General features: G+C 38.4%; 1 protein-coding gene across 1 annotated transcript in view; it reads left to right on the forward strand.

Moving 5' to 3' along the window:
• ppef1 (protein phosphatase, EF-hand calcium binding domain 1) overlaps window positions 1-13,033 on the forward strand; it is a 14,630-nt gene continuing 1,597 nt past the window's right edge. The window contains exons 1-17 of the mRNA XM_088412934.1: window positions 1-216; window positions 1,366-1,506; window positions 2,262-2,291; window positions 3,079-3,206; window positions 3,304-3,364; window positions 5,205-5,368; window positions 6,846-6,960; window positions 7,988-8,034; window positions 8,268-8,434; window positions 8,551-8,587; window positions 8,665-8,814; window positions 10,007-10,143; window positions 10,230-10,470; window positions 11,145-11,330; window positions 11,404-11,546; window positions 12,342-12,448; window positions 12,520-12,683. Of these exons, the coding sequence (XP_088269060.1) occupies window positions 1,455-1,506; window positions 2,262-2,291; window positions 3,079-3,206; window positions 3,304-3,364; window positions 5,205-5,368; window positions 6,846-6,960; window positions 7,988-8,034; window positions 8,268-8,434; window positions 8,551-8,587; window positions 8,665-8,814; window positions 10,007-10,143; window positions 10,230-10,470; window positions 11,145-11,330; window positions 11,404-11,546; window positions 12,342-12,448; window positions 12,520-12,683 (1,929 nt within the window). The 5' untranslated portion in view covers window positions 1-216; window positions 1,366-1,454. The remainder of the gene's footprint in view (window positions 217-1,365; window positions 1,507-2,261; window positions 2,292-3,078; window positions 3,207-3,303; window positions 3,365-5,204; window positions 5,369-6,845; window positions 6,961-7,987; window positions 8,035-8,267; window positions 8,435-8,550; window positions 8,588-8,664; window positions 8,815-10,006; window positions 10,144-10,229; window positions 10,471-11,144; window positions 11,331-11,403; window positions 11,547-12,341; window positions 12,449-12,519; window positions 12,684-13,033) is intronic.

The raw sequence follows: 13,033 nt of genomic DNA on the forward strand, positions 1-13,033 counted from the left end.
ATCACCTGATAGTGCCTCCGCCTCCTCGATGCGCGCATCTCCTCCTCTTCCTCCTTCTGAGCGGCAGTCGCCCCCTCAGACATGACGATGAAATAAAGACCGAGCAGATTGCCATCAAAAAGAGCACCTAAGTATTCTCTGCTTTCAGCCAAAGTTGGATTGTGTGGCACATGGAACCCTCTCGTGCTTTGTACTTTGCTTGTGAACCTTGTGCAGGTAGGAGGACCAATTTAATTCATTCTGTTGATATCCTTCAGAACAAAGAGCCTTGCTGGTGTTTAGAAAGCTGGATTACCAGCACCATTAATTTACCTGATTGTTTTTGTCTCGCAGGTTATTGAAATAAACGGCATATTTGTTCAAACCTTGTTCAATTGTATGAATTTAAGTTTGATGCTGTTTTCTAACCCATATTGGTGATGGTTAACCTTTTGACTTTGCAGTGATAAATTAAATATTGTAAATGAAAATGTTCCACAAGGTCTCATATAGAATTTGTATTCACATTATATCATGGGGAAACAAATGAAATCACTATTAAATTCAAACTGATTGCACACACACACGCACACACACACACACACACACACACACACACACACATATATATATATATATATATATATATATATATATGTATTTATGTGCAGTGGTGGGAGGTGAGAATGATTTGGACCCAAAATACAGGAAAGCTGGAGGCAGGGCAGGTTTTGCTCAAAAGGTAACAATTTAATGCAGCAAGGATTAATAAAATAAGCAGTCAACTACAAAACCAAAGTAACTAATCAAAATACAGAATCATACCCTACATAAAAAAAAAATGGACAGACAAAAAGAGCGTGGAAACAACAAAAAGTAAGCACATCATTAACAACAATGACCCGATAAGAATTTGAAAGAAAACAGTAAACTAAATACACTCAAACTAACGAGACAACGAGGTTCACCTGAACAAGAAACAATTGGAAGAGGGAACTGATTGGCCAAAACAAGGGAAGTAGGTTAATGAGGACAGGGGGACGCATTCACTCTGATGAGACACTGACACAAGGGTAACAGAAACATGAATTTACGACCAAACAACCCAGGATGTCAAAAGACAAATCAAAGCCCAACAAAAACCCACAACAAAAGGAACAGAAAACCCCGACGCTAACCAAAACACAAACGAAACGCCACTTAACCTAAGAGATTTTTTTTATCATTGAAAAAAAAAACTCCATTAGAAATTTGACTGTTGAGAAAGTCTTTGAAAAAGACTGAACATCTGCTTTTCAAAGGAAATCTCAAATGACAAAGATATACTTCTGTGCTCCCAGCTTTATGAATATATTTTGTGTTCATGACCCTCCCTTTGTGTGTCAGGCCTGTGCTGATACACACCAGACTTTACCTGCCAGATGTGAGCCGTCTTTTTCTATTTATGCAACTTGTGGGCCTTTTCACTGCTCATCATGGGATGCGGTGCCTCGGCTGCCACAGAGACACAAGTGACGAGAGAGACAGGTACTATACATGTTGCTGTGACGTCAACTTTGTGCTATCTGCTAGGCCGTGAAATCTGGTCCTCTTCTTGCCATTGGGAATGATTAATTAAAAATTAAGTCTTGGATGACTCATTAGCAACAGTTTATATAGTAGTCAGTCAAATTCACTCGGAAACAGAAACGAATTAATTGAGAAATAATAGACTTTGTACAAATCTATGTCTTGGCTTTTTTTTTTTTTTTTAGGCTGGACCTTCCAAAAACGTTTTAATTAACAAGACGATGTGATCCATGAATCGAACAACCCTTTCCGAGGGTGTCCACATTTACTTTTCTGTGACACTCCCAGTCTCTCTGTTTATCTGTTGTAACACAGTGGATGACCCTCAAGGAAGGTGCTGTTTTCGAATTTGTAGGCATTATCTTAGTCTCCTGATATCAAAATGTGATCAGCGTGGTGAAGAGGACAGTTCCATTCATGGATCAAACACCAGATCCTTCTAGAGAGCAAATGGCGGCATTTCATAACACAAGACTACTATTTTTACGTTTGTGAGAGATGCTTCTGATCTCTAGTGTCTCCTCATCTGTTGTTTGTCTTGAAGGCTGTGTAATTTGCAGAGTTTTTCCAGTCCCCCTGTTCCTCTTCCCCTCCCTTGTGCCTTGTTAACACTCAGCCCCCTTTGGTTGTTGATGTGTGTGTTTATATTGCTTCGCAAGTCATTTTATTCAATTAACACGTTCCAATGCTGACTTCTATATTTTCTCACACAGATGAAGCAAAGCCACCCAGTCCAGCACTAAGTAAGGGTGATGTATTTCTTTAAATCAATTTAATATGGTCATTGACCCAAGTCAGTACTTCACACATAGGACTGTTTTTTGTTGTAGAAGAATTAGAATGTAATTACACATTCATTGCAGTAGATGGCAGTGGTGCTCTCATTGTCAGAGTGTGCAAGGAATATTAGCTTCACTGCAAAAGTGTACTTGCAACAGTTTATAGACAAATGATACTGTTTATATTGACGGCAGATAGTTTGGTGGCAGGTGAGATATTTTCTTCTAATTGAGAAGCACTATTTGTCCTTACAAGTAAGACAATTCAGCACAACAGTAAAACTATGAGGACACACTAGTCAACGTAACAAATGTCTTGCTTGTAAGGATTTTTTTCCCCTATTTTATGACCTGGTTTCACATTCGTAGGACTTTGACCTCGCTCGATAGTCTAACGAGAATGCAAGATTTTGTTCCAGTCGACATTTGTATGCTTCTAAGGCAGAGCATAATTTTAACAATTTCCTAATGTCATTCGCAGTACTACTAACACCCATTCATGAGCATTTGGAAAATGTTAAAATTTTAATGGTGAGAATGGGTCAAAAAAATGTGGAAAAAAATTGCATGGCAAAAAGTGGCCTCAACCGTTATACAATTAAAGAATCAGATTCCATCATAAAAGTAACTATTGAAGATCCTGAGTGAAAAGTCTGTTACATTTTTCTCCCAAATAAACTCAACTTGTCCGGTTTGTAGTGTAGTGAGGATTCAAGGAGTCAAGTGCTTGCCTTTCGTGTCACCCATGCAGCCATGAAGGCAGCTGTACTGATCCAGCGCTGGTACCGCCGCTACATGGCCCGCCTGGAGATGAGGCGAAGGTACACGTGGAACATCTTCCAATCCATCGAATACGCCGGTGAACAGGATCAGCTCCAGGCGAGTTTCCAGGACAGGAAGTACTGTGAGGTGTCCTTAGGGTGCCTTGTAAACCACAGCGCACTGTTAGCTTTTTGTTTGATTGTGTTTTCCTCAGCTCTCGGGTTTCTTCAGCTTCATGCTGGACAACTTCACTCAGCTGAACGAAAACGGACCAGGTAAGATGACGACTCATTGCATAAATTAGTATTCAACAAAATTAGTATACAAGCTGAATCGTAGCAATGGCCTTGTTAGCTTGATGTGTGATGATAAGCATTGCAAAGAGGCTAACAAATTGTGACTTTAGTTGCAGTTTTAGAAAGAACTCTTATACCTGTAGCAACAGACACACTACATTGACAGACAATATCCCAATAGGCCTACTGTATTTTCATTATCGTCTGAAAAAGTGGCAGTGAGTGCAATTTATAAAGTTACTGAGTAGTGCTGACCCTTATTTGTCTGCATGACTGTATTGTACTGCCCCCGATGGCCAAAGTGAGTACACCTGAAGGAGCAGCACAATGAATAGAATTGCGGCATTAAATCTGATGCAAAAACGGTTTAACTGATTGTTTATATTGAGTAGTATAGAGTGCCCGTTTATCTAAAAACAAAACCACAAAAACATCTGTCGGGGTTCTTATGGGAGGAAAGGCTGGAACAGATTAAAATTGCACATCCATTCTTTTTAATAGGGTACAATGATTTCAGACACGAGTGCTGCTTTGTGTTATGAGCATACTCGTGGAACAAATTAAATTGGAAAGTCAAGCTTTGTTTGCACAAAGTTCATTAGTTCCTTGTGTCAAATGGGTGTGGTGAATCGACAGCAGGATTTTTTCATGTTTAAAATTTTTGCTAAAGTTAAAACGATTTTGAAAATTAAAAAAAGTATGCTTTGCCTTGATCACTGATTTTTACCCGTTGTTCTGGAACGTGAGTAAAAGGGGTTCATTATATTTCATTTGTTTAACTGCTTAAAAAAACTGACAGGTTAATATAACATTTCTATGTGATTGCCATGTCATAAGGTAGCGAGCGATTGAAATTTTACAATCACATCATGTTTCTATGTGTTTGTACTCATCCATAGCCTTCAGTCAATCAAATGAAAACACCACTTTCATTAGCGATGCTCTTTTATTTGGAAGTGAAAGCCCCTTTGTGTTGCTTAGCAACTAATGTGAACGTACTGCGTGGTACTGAGGCAGCTGTGGCTTAAGGGTGCACTGACCCACTCATTCAGCTAAAAAGCTTATGCACCATTGTAAGGCTAATCCTCATCATCTAGATGGTCTTCTTTTTGAGTCAAATGAAGTGATTTAAAAAGGCCAGACCCATGTTGTCATTTAGGACACACAACATTTGTGTATGGATCAACACAAGACATTTAACTCCCTTTTGGAGGCAAATACACAAAATAGTCACAAAGGTGAATGATGCCTGTTTAGAGATGACTATTAGTAACCCATCCCCAAAAAGCTGACGTCCCTTTCTCATTCTAAAAACATAGGCAATGTTTACTAAAAATTTGTGTAATTATTAGTAAGATATGTACCAAATAGTAAAGACATTTTATGCAGCGGCTGAGTTTTTGATCAGTACTCATTTTAACTACTCGCTGATTTTTAAAGACAAGCGAATCACGCAATAAATCACATATTCATATTTCAAATCACATTTCAAATGTCACATTATGTGGAACACGTGTGAAAGCCACGATTTCAATCTAACCCTGCTGGTTAAAACTGCAGATTAAAATCTAAACCGGAAAACATGCAAGAGCATTACGGATTTAATCTGACTATTTCCTAAAACATTTCTACTTCACCCAGTTTCATAGGCACAGTTTGGTCTTAGTGTGTATTTGTGTGTGTGTCTGTTTGTGTTTTAAGCAAACAACGGTCATCCAAAAGGATTACATGAATGATGCTGCTGTTTTAATCATGGTCACCTTCCAATACACATGTTTCTGCTTTGTGTTGTCGCCACTTGCCTCACTGTTGTCAATAGACTTGATTTCCCAGCTTCTGGAGCCCGTGATTGACCCCTGGTTAGACAGAGAAGCCAGCTACGACTCCATACTTGTTCCAGAGTCGTATGTTGGACCACGACTGTCATTTCCTCTTTCCTTGTCCGACACAAACGCTCTCCTCAGAGCCTTCAAAGAGCAGCAGGTACATTGTGATTTCTTACTGTACAGTATATGGACAGCTTTTGATATCTGTGATAATCGTTTGAAGTTCGTATACCAATATGATTTTTGTAATCACTTTCTGTAAAGGTGTTTGAACAGCTCATTAATATCCTTGATAGCTTAAGGTTGTACTAGAAGGGTACTGTGCAGAAATGTCATACAGTTAGGCAGAGTGTACCTAATGTCATGTCCAATATTGCTGCACATTGGGGAACCCAATTTAAAAAAATCTGGGGTGCAAAAAAAAAAAAAAAAAATCAGAAATTACAGGTGAAACAAATGATCATTTTTACTTTTTTGTTTGTATTTTAATTGTGATTTTTTTTTGCGTCAGTAGGAATATTTGGTGTCAGCAATTACAGGAGAAAAACATTGCAAATTTTGAATTTTTGTGGATATTTTAATTTGTTAGTGATAAGATGAACGGTTTTAAGTTAGAACAGTGGTAATCTGGCAAAAACATATAAAATACAGTCAAAAGTGGGAATTTTTGGCAGCAGGAAGCAGAAGATGCAGTTTAAAATAGGGACGGTTTAAATCGGCTTATAAAATTTAGAGAATAGGTGGGGGGGGGGGGGGGGGGGTTGGGTAGAGGAGTGTATTTCAATGGTGAAAATTTAAATTTTAGTAAATACAAGTTTTTGGAACTAGTCACCAAGGTGAATTGAATGTGTGAATGATTTAAATGCCAAATAGGAACGGAATCTATTAAATTGAGTGTATCCTTCTGAAATGATCAGGATGCAAAAATCTGAGTTTTGTGAGAATAAATAAATAAATAATGATGCTAGTTGAAAAATATTACTAGCAGGATACAGTCCTCCTTCAAGTGTGCCTCAATGCTCTGAATTGTCTTAAGAGTGAGGACAATGAGTGTCCTAGTACATTGGCCTTATGCCACATATCAAATGAAAGCTCAGATGGCTTCATGGAAAGCCATTAAAGCATTTATTCAGCTCAACTCGTGCTACTAGTGAATCACATCCACTAATGTATAATACCCGTACTTCTGCACACTAATTGGACAACTAAATTTTTAGTAGCACAATTACATGTTGCTAAGGCAAAACAATGACTGTTTTTGTCCAGGAGGTGACTGGTGCATGACACATACCAACTAGTTGGCCCAAGTAGTCTTACTAGTATGTGAACTTTCAACTGTATATCAGGGAGATGAAAAACATACTCAGTAAGTAGCTCAAATGGTAAACATTTTAGTTGTTAGCAACTTAATGATTCACTGGTGCGTAAACTGGTGCACGGTTTACCTCACAAGAGTTAGCTGCTAGCATTCGGAAATGTCACACTGTAGTGTAAAATGTGCCACTGTCATTCTACTAGTTTGGTGAATTTTACTACTAGTGAGGACAAAGAGTTGACTTGTACATTAACCTTGACCTAATAAGAAAGAGTCCTTCTATTAGTGCATCTTTAGAATGTCATGTTCCTCTTTGCAGCCCCTCCATGCCAGATATGTGCTGCAATTACTCTACGAGACCAAGAAACTTCTCAAACAGATGCCCAACATCATCCATCTGTCCACATCCTACACAAAGGAGATCACTATATGTGGTAGGCGGATGCTGTTTACGCGCTCAAAAAAACAGTAAGATGCCTATTGGTTAAATGGTGCTAAAGGGTAATAAATGAAGTGGGCTTTGTCATCATCACACTACATCAAGATAGAACGTGTTGATTTGCATATTGAGCTAGCACCTCTCCACTTGTGCCAGTCCCCGCTGGTTCTTATTCGAATGAATGTTTGAAGAAACTTTGAATTGATTGCTGAAGAGAACACTTCAAACAAACATTCTCAAAATCAGTAATTTGGGCAGAAACTTCATCATATTATGAATGTTAAACTCCCAAGGGGCTGAGTCATCGATTCGTAGAGTAGTACTTGTACCACTAGAGATTTGTAGACTCTAGTAACATTTCTATTTCACCTTTGAGAACCATTTGCTTTGAAACATTTTTATACACAATTTTAATTTTACAATATTTTAGCATAGTGTTAATATTGAAATTGTACATAATAGTTTAATAGTTAATATTTAGTAAGCTTACAATATATGAAAACATTTTTAAATTAAAAAACTTTTGACAAACATGATGCAATTGTATTTAATGTTGGTTATAACTGGTAGTTCAAATATTTTTCTAGGTGGTAATGGTGTTATGTGACTTGTTGGTCTCAAGAATGTATGAGGAGGAGGTGCATTCATTTATTTTTTATTTTTTGTCAACATTTACACAAAAATTATTGAGATGGGAAAGCAGTACCCTTGTCACTAATTGCCGTTTTCACCTCACTTGTCGTCTTTGCCATCACTGTTATCAATAGCAATTATCAATAAGAGAGACTGAAGAAAAAGAACACAACCAGGGTCAAAAGATGTCTTGTATAAAGGGAGAAGGCTACTGTCTTTCCAGGCCAAAACGGAACTGGCTTTCTTTCTCCAGCAGGATGTGCATTTCAAACTAAAAGAAAAGAATCCGCCATTGCCATTGTTGAGTGTATTTTACGAACTAACAAAAAGATTTTGTGACATTGAAAGTTTCTGGAAAAAAATGCCAATTATACATTTGTTATGCGCAGGCGATCTTCATGGACGGCTTGATGACTTGCTTCTTATATTTTATAAGGTAATGAATAAATTGGTAATATGAGTTTGGTTTTACGAAAAATATGTTTTATGCTGACAAATGGATTTTGGTTAAACCCAAAATGAATAAACTTTTTCCTGTCATTTCTAAGCCGTGACCCACTTTATTAGAAAAACAAACAGGAATGAACATGGCCAAAACTAGCCCTTTAAAGCATATATACGGTAAATTCTGTACATTCATAAATAGTCATTCAGATTTGTTTTGAGCAGAACGGCCTGCCTTCTGCTGAGACGCCATATGTGTTTAATGGCGACTTTGTGGACCGGGGGAAAAAGTCCATTGAGGTAGTTATCCTGCTATTTGCTTACCTTCTACTCTACCCCGATGACATGCATCTGAACAGAGGAAACCATGAGGACCACATCATGAATCTCAGGTAAACTGAGTACAAACACAGAAAATGAGTACATTTAAGATAAAGGTTAATAGAGAAGGCGTACATCAAGGGCAACGTCAGAATGAAAATATTTTCTTGGGTTTTTTTTATTTCAGATATGGGTTCACAAAAGAGGTCATGCAGAAGTACAAGGTATGGTTTAGCGGTGAAGGAATGATTGTTTGATGCCCACACATGGATTGAACATGTTTTGCATATCCCATTTACAGGCTAATGGGTGTGAGATCCTGCAGCTTTTTCAGGACGTCTTCAGTCTTCTGCCCATTGCCACAGTGATAGATGGAAAGGTCCTAATAGTTCACGGGGGCATATCAGACCAGACTGACCTGGACTTCCTGAGTGTCATCGAACGGCACAAGGTCAAGCAGAAAGGCTCATATTTGCATTGTTTTGTTTATTTTATTTATTTATTTATTTATGGTTCAATCATGAATTCCAAGTCAGCAGAGAAATATTGGCTTGTTTTGCTCATGACAGTGTTAAAAGGCCTGGACAGAAGAAAAAAACCTAGATAACCAGAACCAGCCCAGAACTAGCCTGATAATGCTAAAAATGGAAAGGAAGGATAGATAGTTCTTATGATGATCCATTTATTGACATATATATAGGTCATTCCAGACTTGGAGGATACATTAATGACAAATTATCCATGCATAGAATACAGAAGAAACCCATACTCATCATGTCGATTATGTAGATGTCCCGAGATAGGATATAATGGATTTTATGTAGTAGTAACTGTTCTTGTTTCTCCACATTCACATAATACTGTTACTAAAACCTGTTAAGCCATGTCAAGAAAGAGGGGAAAAAATGAAGTACTGTATATGGTTAAGCAGAAAATAAGTAATCATGGGGAAGCCTTAGTCCTCACATTTTTCTTTTGTGTGTGTGTGTGTGTGCTTTCAGACATAATAGAGTTTGTCACTTAAACAATGCAACTCTACTAATATTATGATAAACAGACATTATCAAAGCATTTTTTGGTTAGCTAGGTTTGGTCTAATCAATTAGCATAGCAGCCAACACAGCTAGGATGCATTGAATAAAACTCATTGATTTGCAAAATATCACAGTAATTAGAACAATACTAAAGTTAAAGATTTGAATGCAATTTCTGCATATTTGTTCTATTTGAAACAATTTCTCGACAATATTTCGTGTAATAAAGTTACTTTTTTGGGTGACCAGGTATCTTCAACAGGTTATTTCATAAAAGTGTCACAACGATAATTGATTTGTTTTTTGTTTGTTTTTTTTGTAAACATCAACTTTTCAAAAACTTTTGCTTGAAAAAAAAAAAAACACTCTGACGCGCTTTTGTCATCCTCCATATTGGGAATGACTCATCTTCATACTGTACATGGAGAGGCATTTATAGCATTGGCCGTGAAATTACCTGGCAACAAGCCCAAAGAGTACCCTGCCATTCATTCAAGGCAGCTGAGATACAAACTATATGTATATTTGTATATGTCCACTTTTGTGAAAAGTGCTATAAATGCGTGAATAATACTGACTTACTCAGGTATTTTTGCCCACATTTATCAGATTAAATCTGCCCTGAGGCTTCCCAGACGCAGTATCAAGCAGCTGGACTTCAGTCATTCCAACAAACAGATGAAAAGAATGAGATCTACAGACACCTCTCACAGTCACTCTAAAAGCCAAAGAACCCCAAACATGAGGTCAGTGCTCAAGCAGAAACCAGACTTTGACAATATCCCACTTCTTCTCATGGTAAGGATCTTTGTTTTGCGTGTCGCATTCGAAGGAGGCACTCCAGACTGAGCCAGCAAGGCAGCGTCGCCTCCATCTCATCTTCCTCTTCCTCATCCTCGTCATCATCATCCTCACTCTGTTCTCCACACACGCCCACGTGCTTCTCACCTCATCCGGGCCTGTCTTCTTCCAATATGCCGTACAACATAAACATCCTACAAGTGCCTTTTCTGGATTCTGCAACATCCATCCCACCACCTTTGCCTTCACAAAATGAGCAGGAATGGAAGCAGGTAACACACACACACACACACACACACACACACACAAGCACTTTTCATACACCCCTCGTATTTAGGACTGTCAAAGTGCATAAACTTGGTTGTTAGTTAGTTTAATTTGTTTTTTTGCTCGACACTGTATTGAGTCAAACATGGTTTGCTTTGGCACCATTTGTGGCATCTTGGTGCGAAGGAACTATGTTAAAATGAGGAATACGCTTCATCTAACAATAAATAGAAAGTAGTTTGGGCATGAATAAGTAATTACAAACCTTTGGGTGTCTTGTAGAACCTTGACGCAGAGGAATTCTGGTCGAGTTGTATGAGTCAGCTGTTGTATGCAGCCTGGGGCATCTTCTTGATGCCAAGGAACTACAAGTATACTTTTAGTGAGTTGAGGAGCTTTAGTCATACAAAAGCTGTGTTTTGCTAGAATCGTGTGGCATCAATATGATCAACCAATCTTAACTTAACTAAATCACTTACTTGTGAACTCTTGATGTCAAGAATCCATATTGATGTATATTGAGAGTGTTTGGATAAAGGTAGTGCTTTGCTACCTTACTGATGCAAATTGTCATTTAGAGACAATAGCATCGTAGAGCACCTACAGACGATTCTACACTTTTTACTGCAACGTTGTCAGAAGAGCACTCCACATTGTTGCTCACTTCTCTTTGGTGTAGATTGTGGATATACTGTGGAGTGACCCCAAAACCCAAGAAGGCTGCAGCCCAAACACATTCAGAGGTGGAGGCTGCTACTTCGGCCCCGATGTCACACGGAGACTGTTGGACCAACACGGCCTGCAGCTGATTATCAGATCTCACGAGTGCAAGCAAGAAGGTTACGAGCTGTGTCACAGCGGCCAGGTAGCTCAAGTATGTCTTTTTACTACCCCATTACAATATTTGACATAAAAGTATGTTTGTTGTTGTCCTGCAGGTGATCACCATCTTCTCTGCATCCAACTATTATGAGGAGGGAAGCAATCGAGGGGCCTACATCAAATTAGGCAGAGATCTGGTTCCACGTTTCTACCAGTACCAAGTCAGCCGTTCAACGCGCAAACTTACATTGACGCAAAGGTACATTGGGTGTCCGGTGTGTGTCTGTGTGTGATAAATTAATCCTATGAGCGAGTCATTTAGCCACTCCAGCGATTTTAACACATAGCTACGTAACCTTGCATGCATTATGACAGTGCATAGCCAAACACAATGTGACAATGCATTAATATCCCTCTTATCGCCCGACGCCTTTTCGTATCTCAAAAAGAATGAAAATTACCTTGAGGACAGCCATGTCCAAATTCGGGGCAGGGAGGACCACTGGTTCAAAAGAGTGATAACTTAACGTGGATAGCCACTCAGAAACCATACCACAAGGCCACAAGGCAAGTGAGCCTGGCCAAAAACAAAAAAAGCATCCATGTTGTAACCACCCTCAAGAAAAAAACAATTGTAAAATAGGGAGACTCCACTTGAACATGTTTAACTGAAGAAGATTAGGAGAATTGAAGCATCTTTGAAAATAAAGGGTTCAGTTGCTTTAATTCTATCATGGCAAATGAGCAGAATGATTGAAAATCTACACCAACGCAAGTGGAGCTAGTAGAACACAGAACTCTGCCAAACAGGCATCAACATGTCCATTTGCTTGCTAAATCATTCAATCACATACATATTTTTATTTTTTTTTAACAGACATTTAATCCCAGTTTTATATATATATATATATATATATATATATATATATATATATATATATATATATATATATATATATATATTTGATGACCTTTTAAAATTATGAATTACATGCCTTTTATGGAAAAGAAAAATAAAACCTGTTCTGACATAAAACATTGACTCTGTTCACAGAGTACGAGTTGCAGAGTGTTCAGCTCTCAGGGCCCTGAAAGAAAAAGTGTTTGCCCATCGTTCTGACCTCATTACAGGTTTCCAGAAGTACGACCAGAATAAAACTGGCAAGTATTAATCTTGTCCCTTGGGCTTTCAGACATTGAAAAGATTTTTAAACACAAGCAATCATCTCTAGGTACTGTGACGGTCAGTGAATGGACGCAGGTGCTGGGTTCTGTCCTGAGGCTGGACCTGCCATGGAGGACTCTTTGTCCTCATTTAGCTCGCATGACACCAGACGGCAGTGTGGACTATCAATCCTGCTTCGAGGATATGGGACCAGGGATACAGCTGCCTCAGGTCAGAGACCATTTACATTTCTACTTGCCACAAAATTCAGTAGACATGGATAATCAAATCACAATTGTATGAAACAAGGGGATCTATTTTTATTCTCAGTACAAGTCAAGTGCAGTCTGTGTGCATGGCTGGATTTTTCTTTCTTCGGTATGTTTGTAGACAGACTTGGTTAGAAATAGGTATTTCCTTTGTTGTGGTAGTCAGGAATGCTCAGGCTGTTGCTTTTATAGATACTGTATGTTAAAGATCATATTCAACAAACTGATTTGTATAAACATTCAGAGGGATCAATGCACACAGTTGTCATTTTTGTGACATGCACCACATGTATCAGCAAAGCACAGAATCTG

This window comes from Hippichthys cyanospilos, chromosome 4 (genome assembly GCF_059441005.1).
Source record: "Hippichthys cyanospilos isolate Australia breed blue-spotted pipefish chromosome 4, RoL_Hcya_1.0, whole genome shotgun sequence".
Taxonomy (NCBI): domain Eukaryota; kingdom Metazoa; phylum Chordata; class Actinopteri; order Syngnathiformes; family Syngnathidae; genus Hippichthys; species Hippichthys cyanospilos.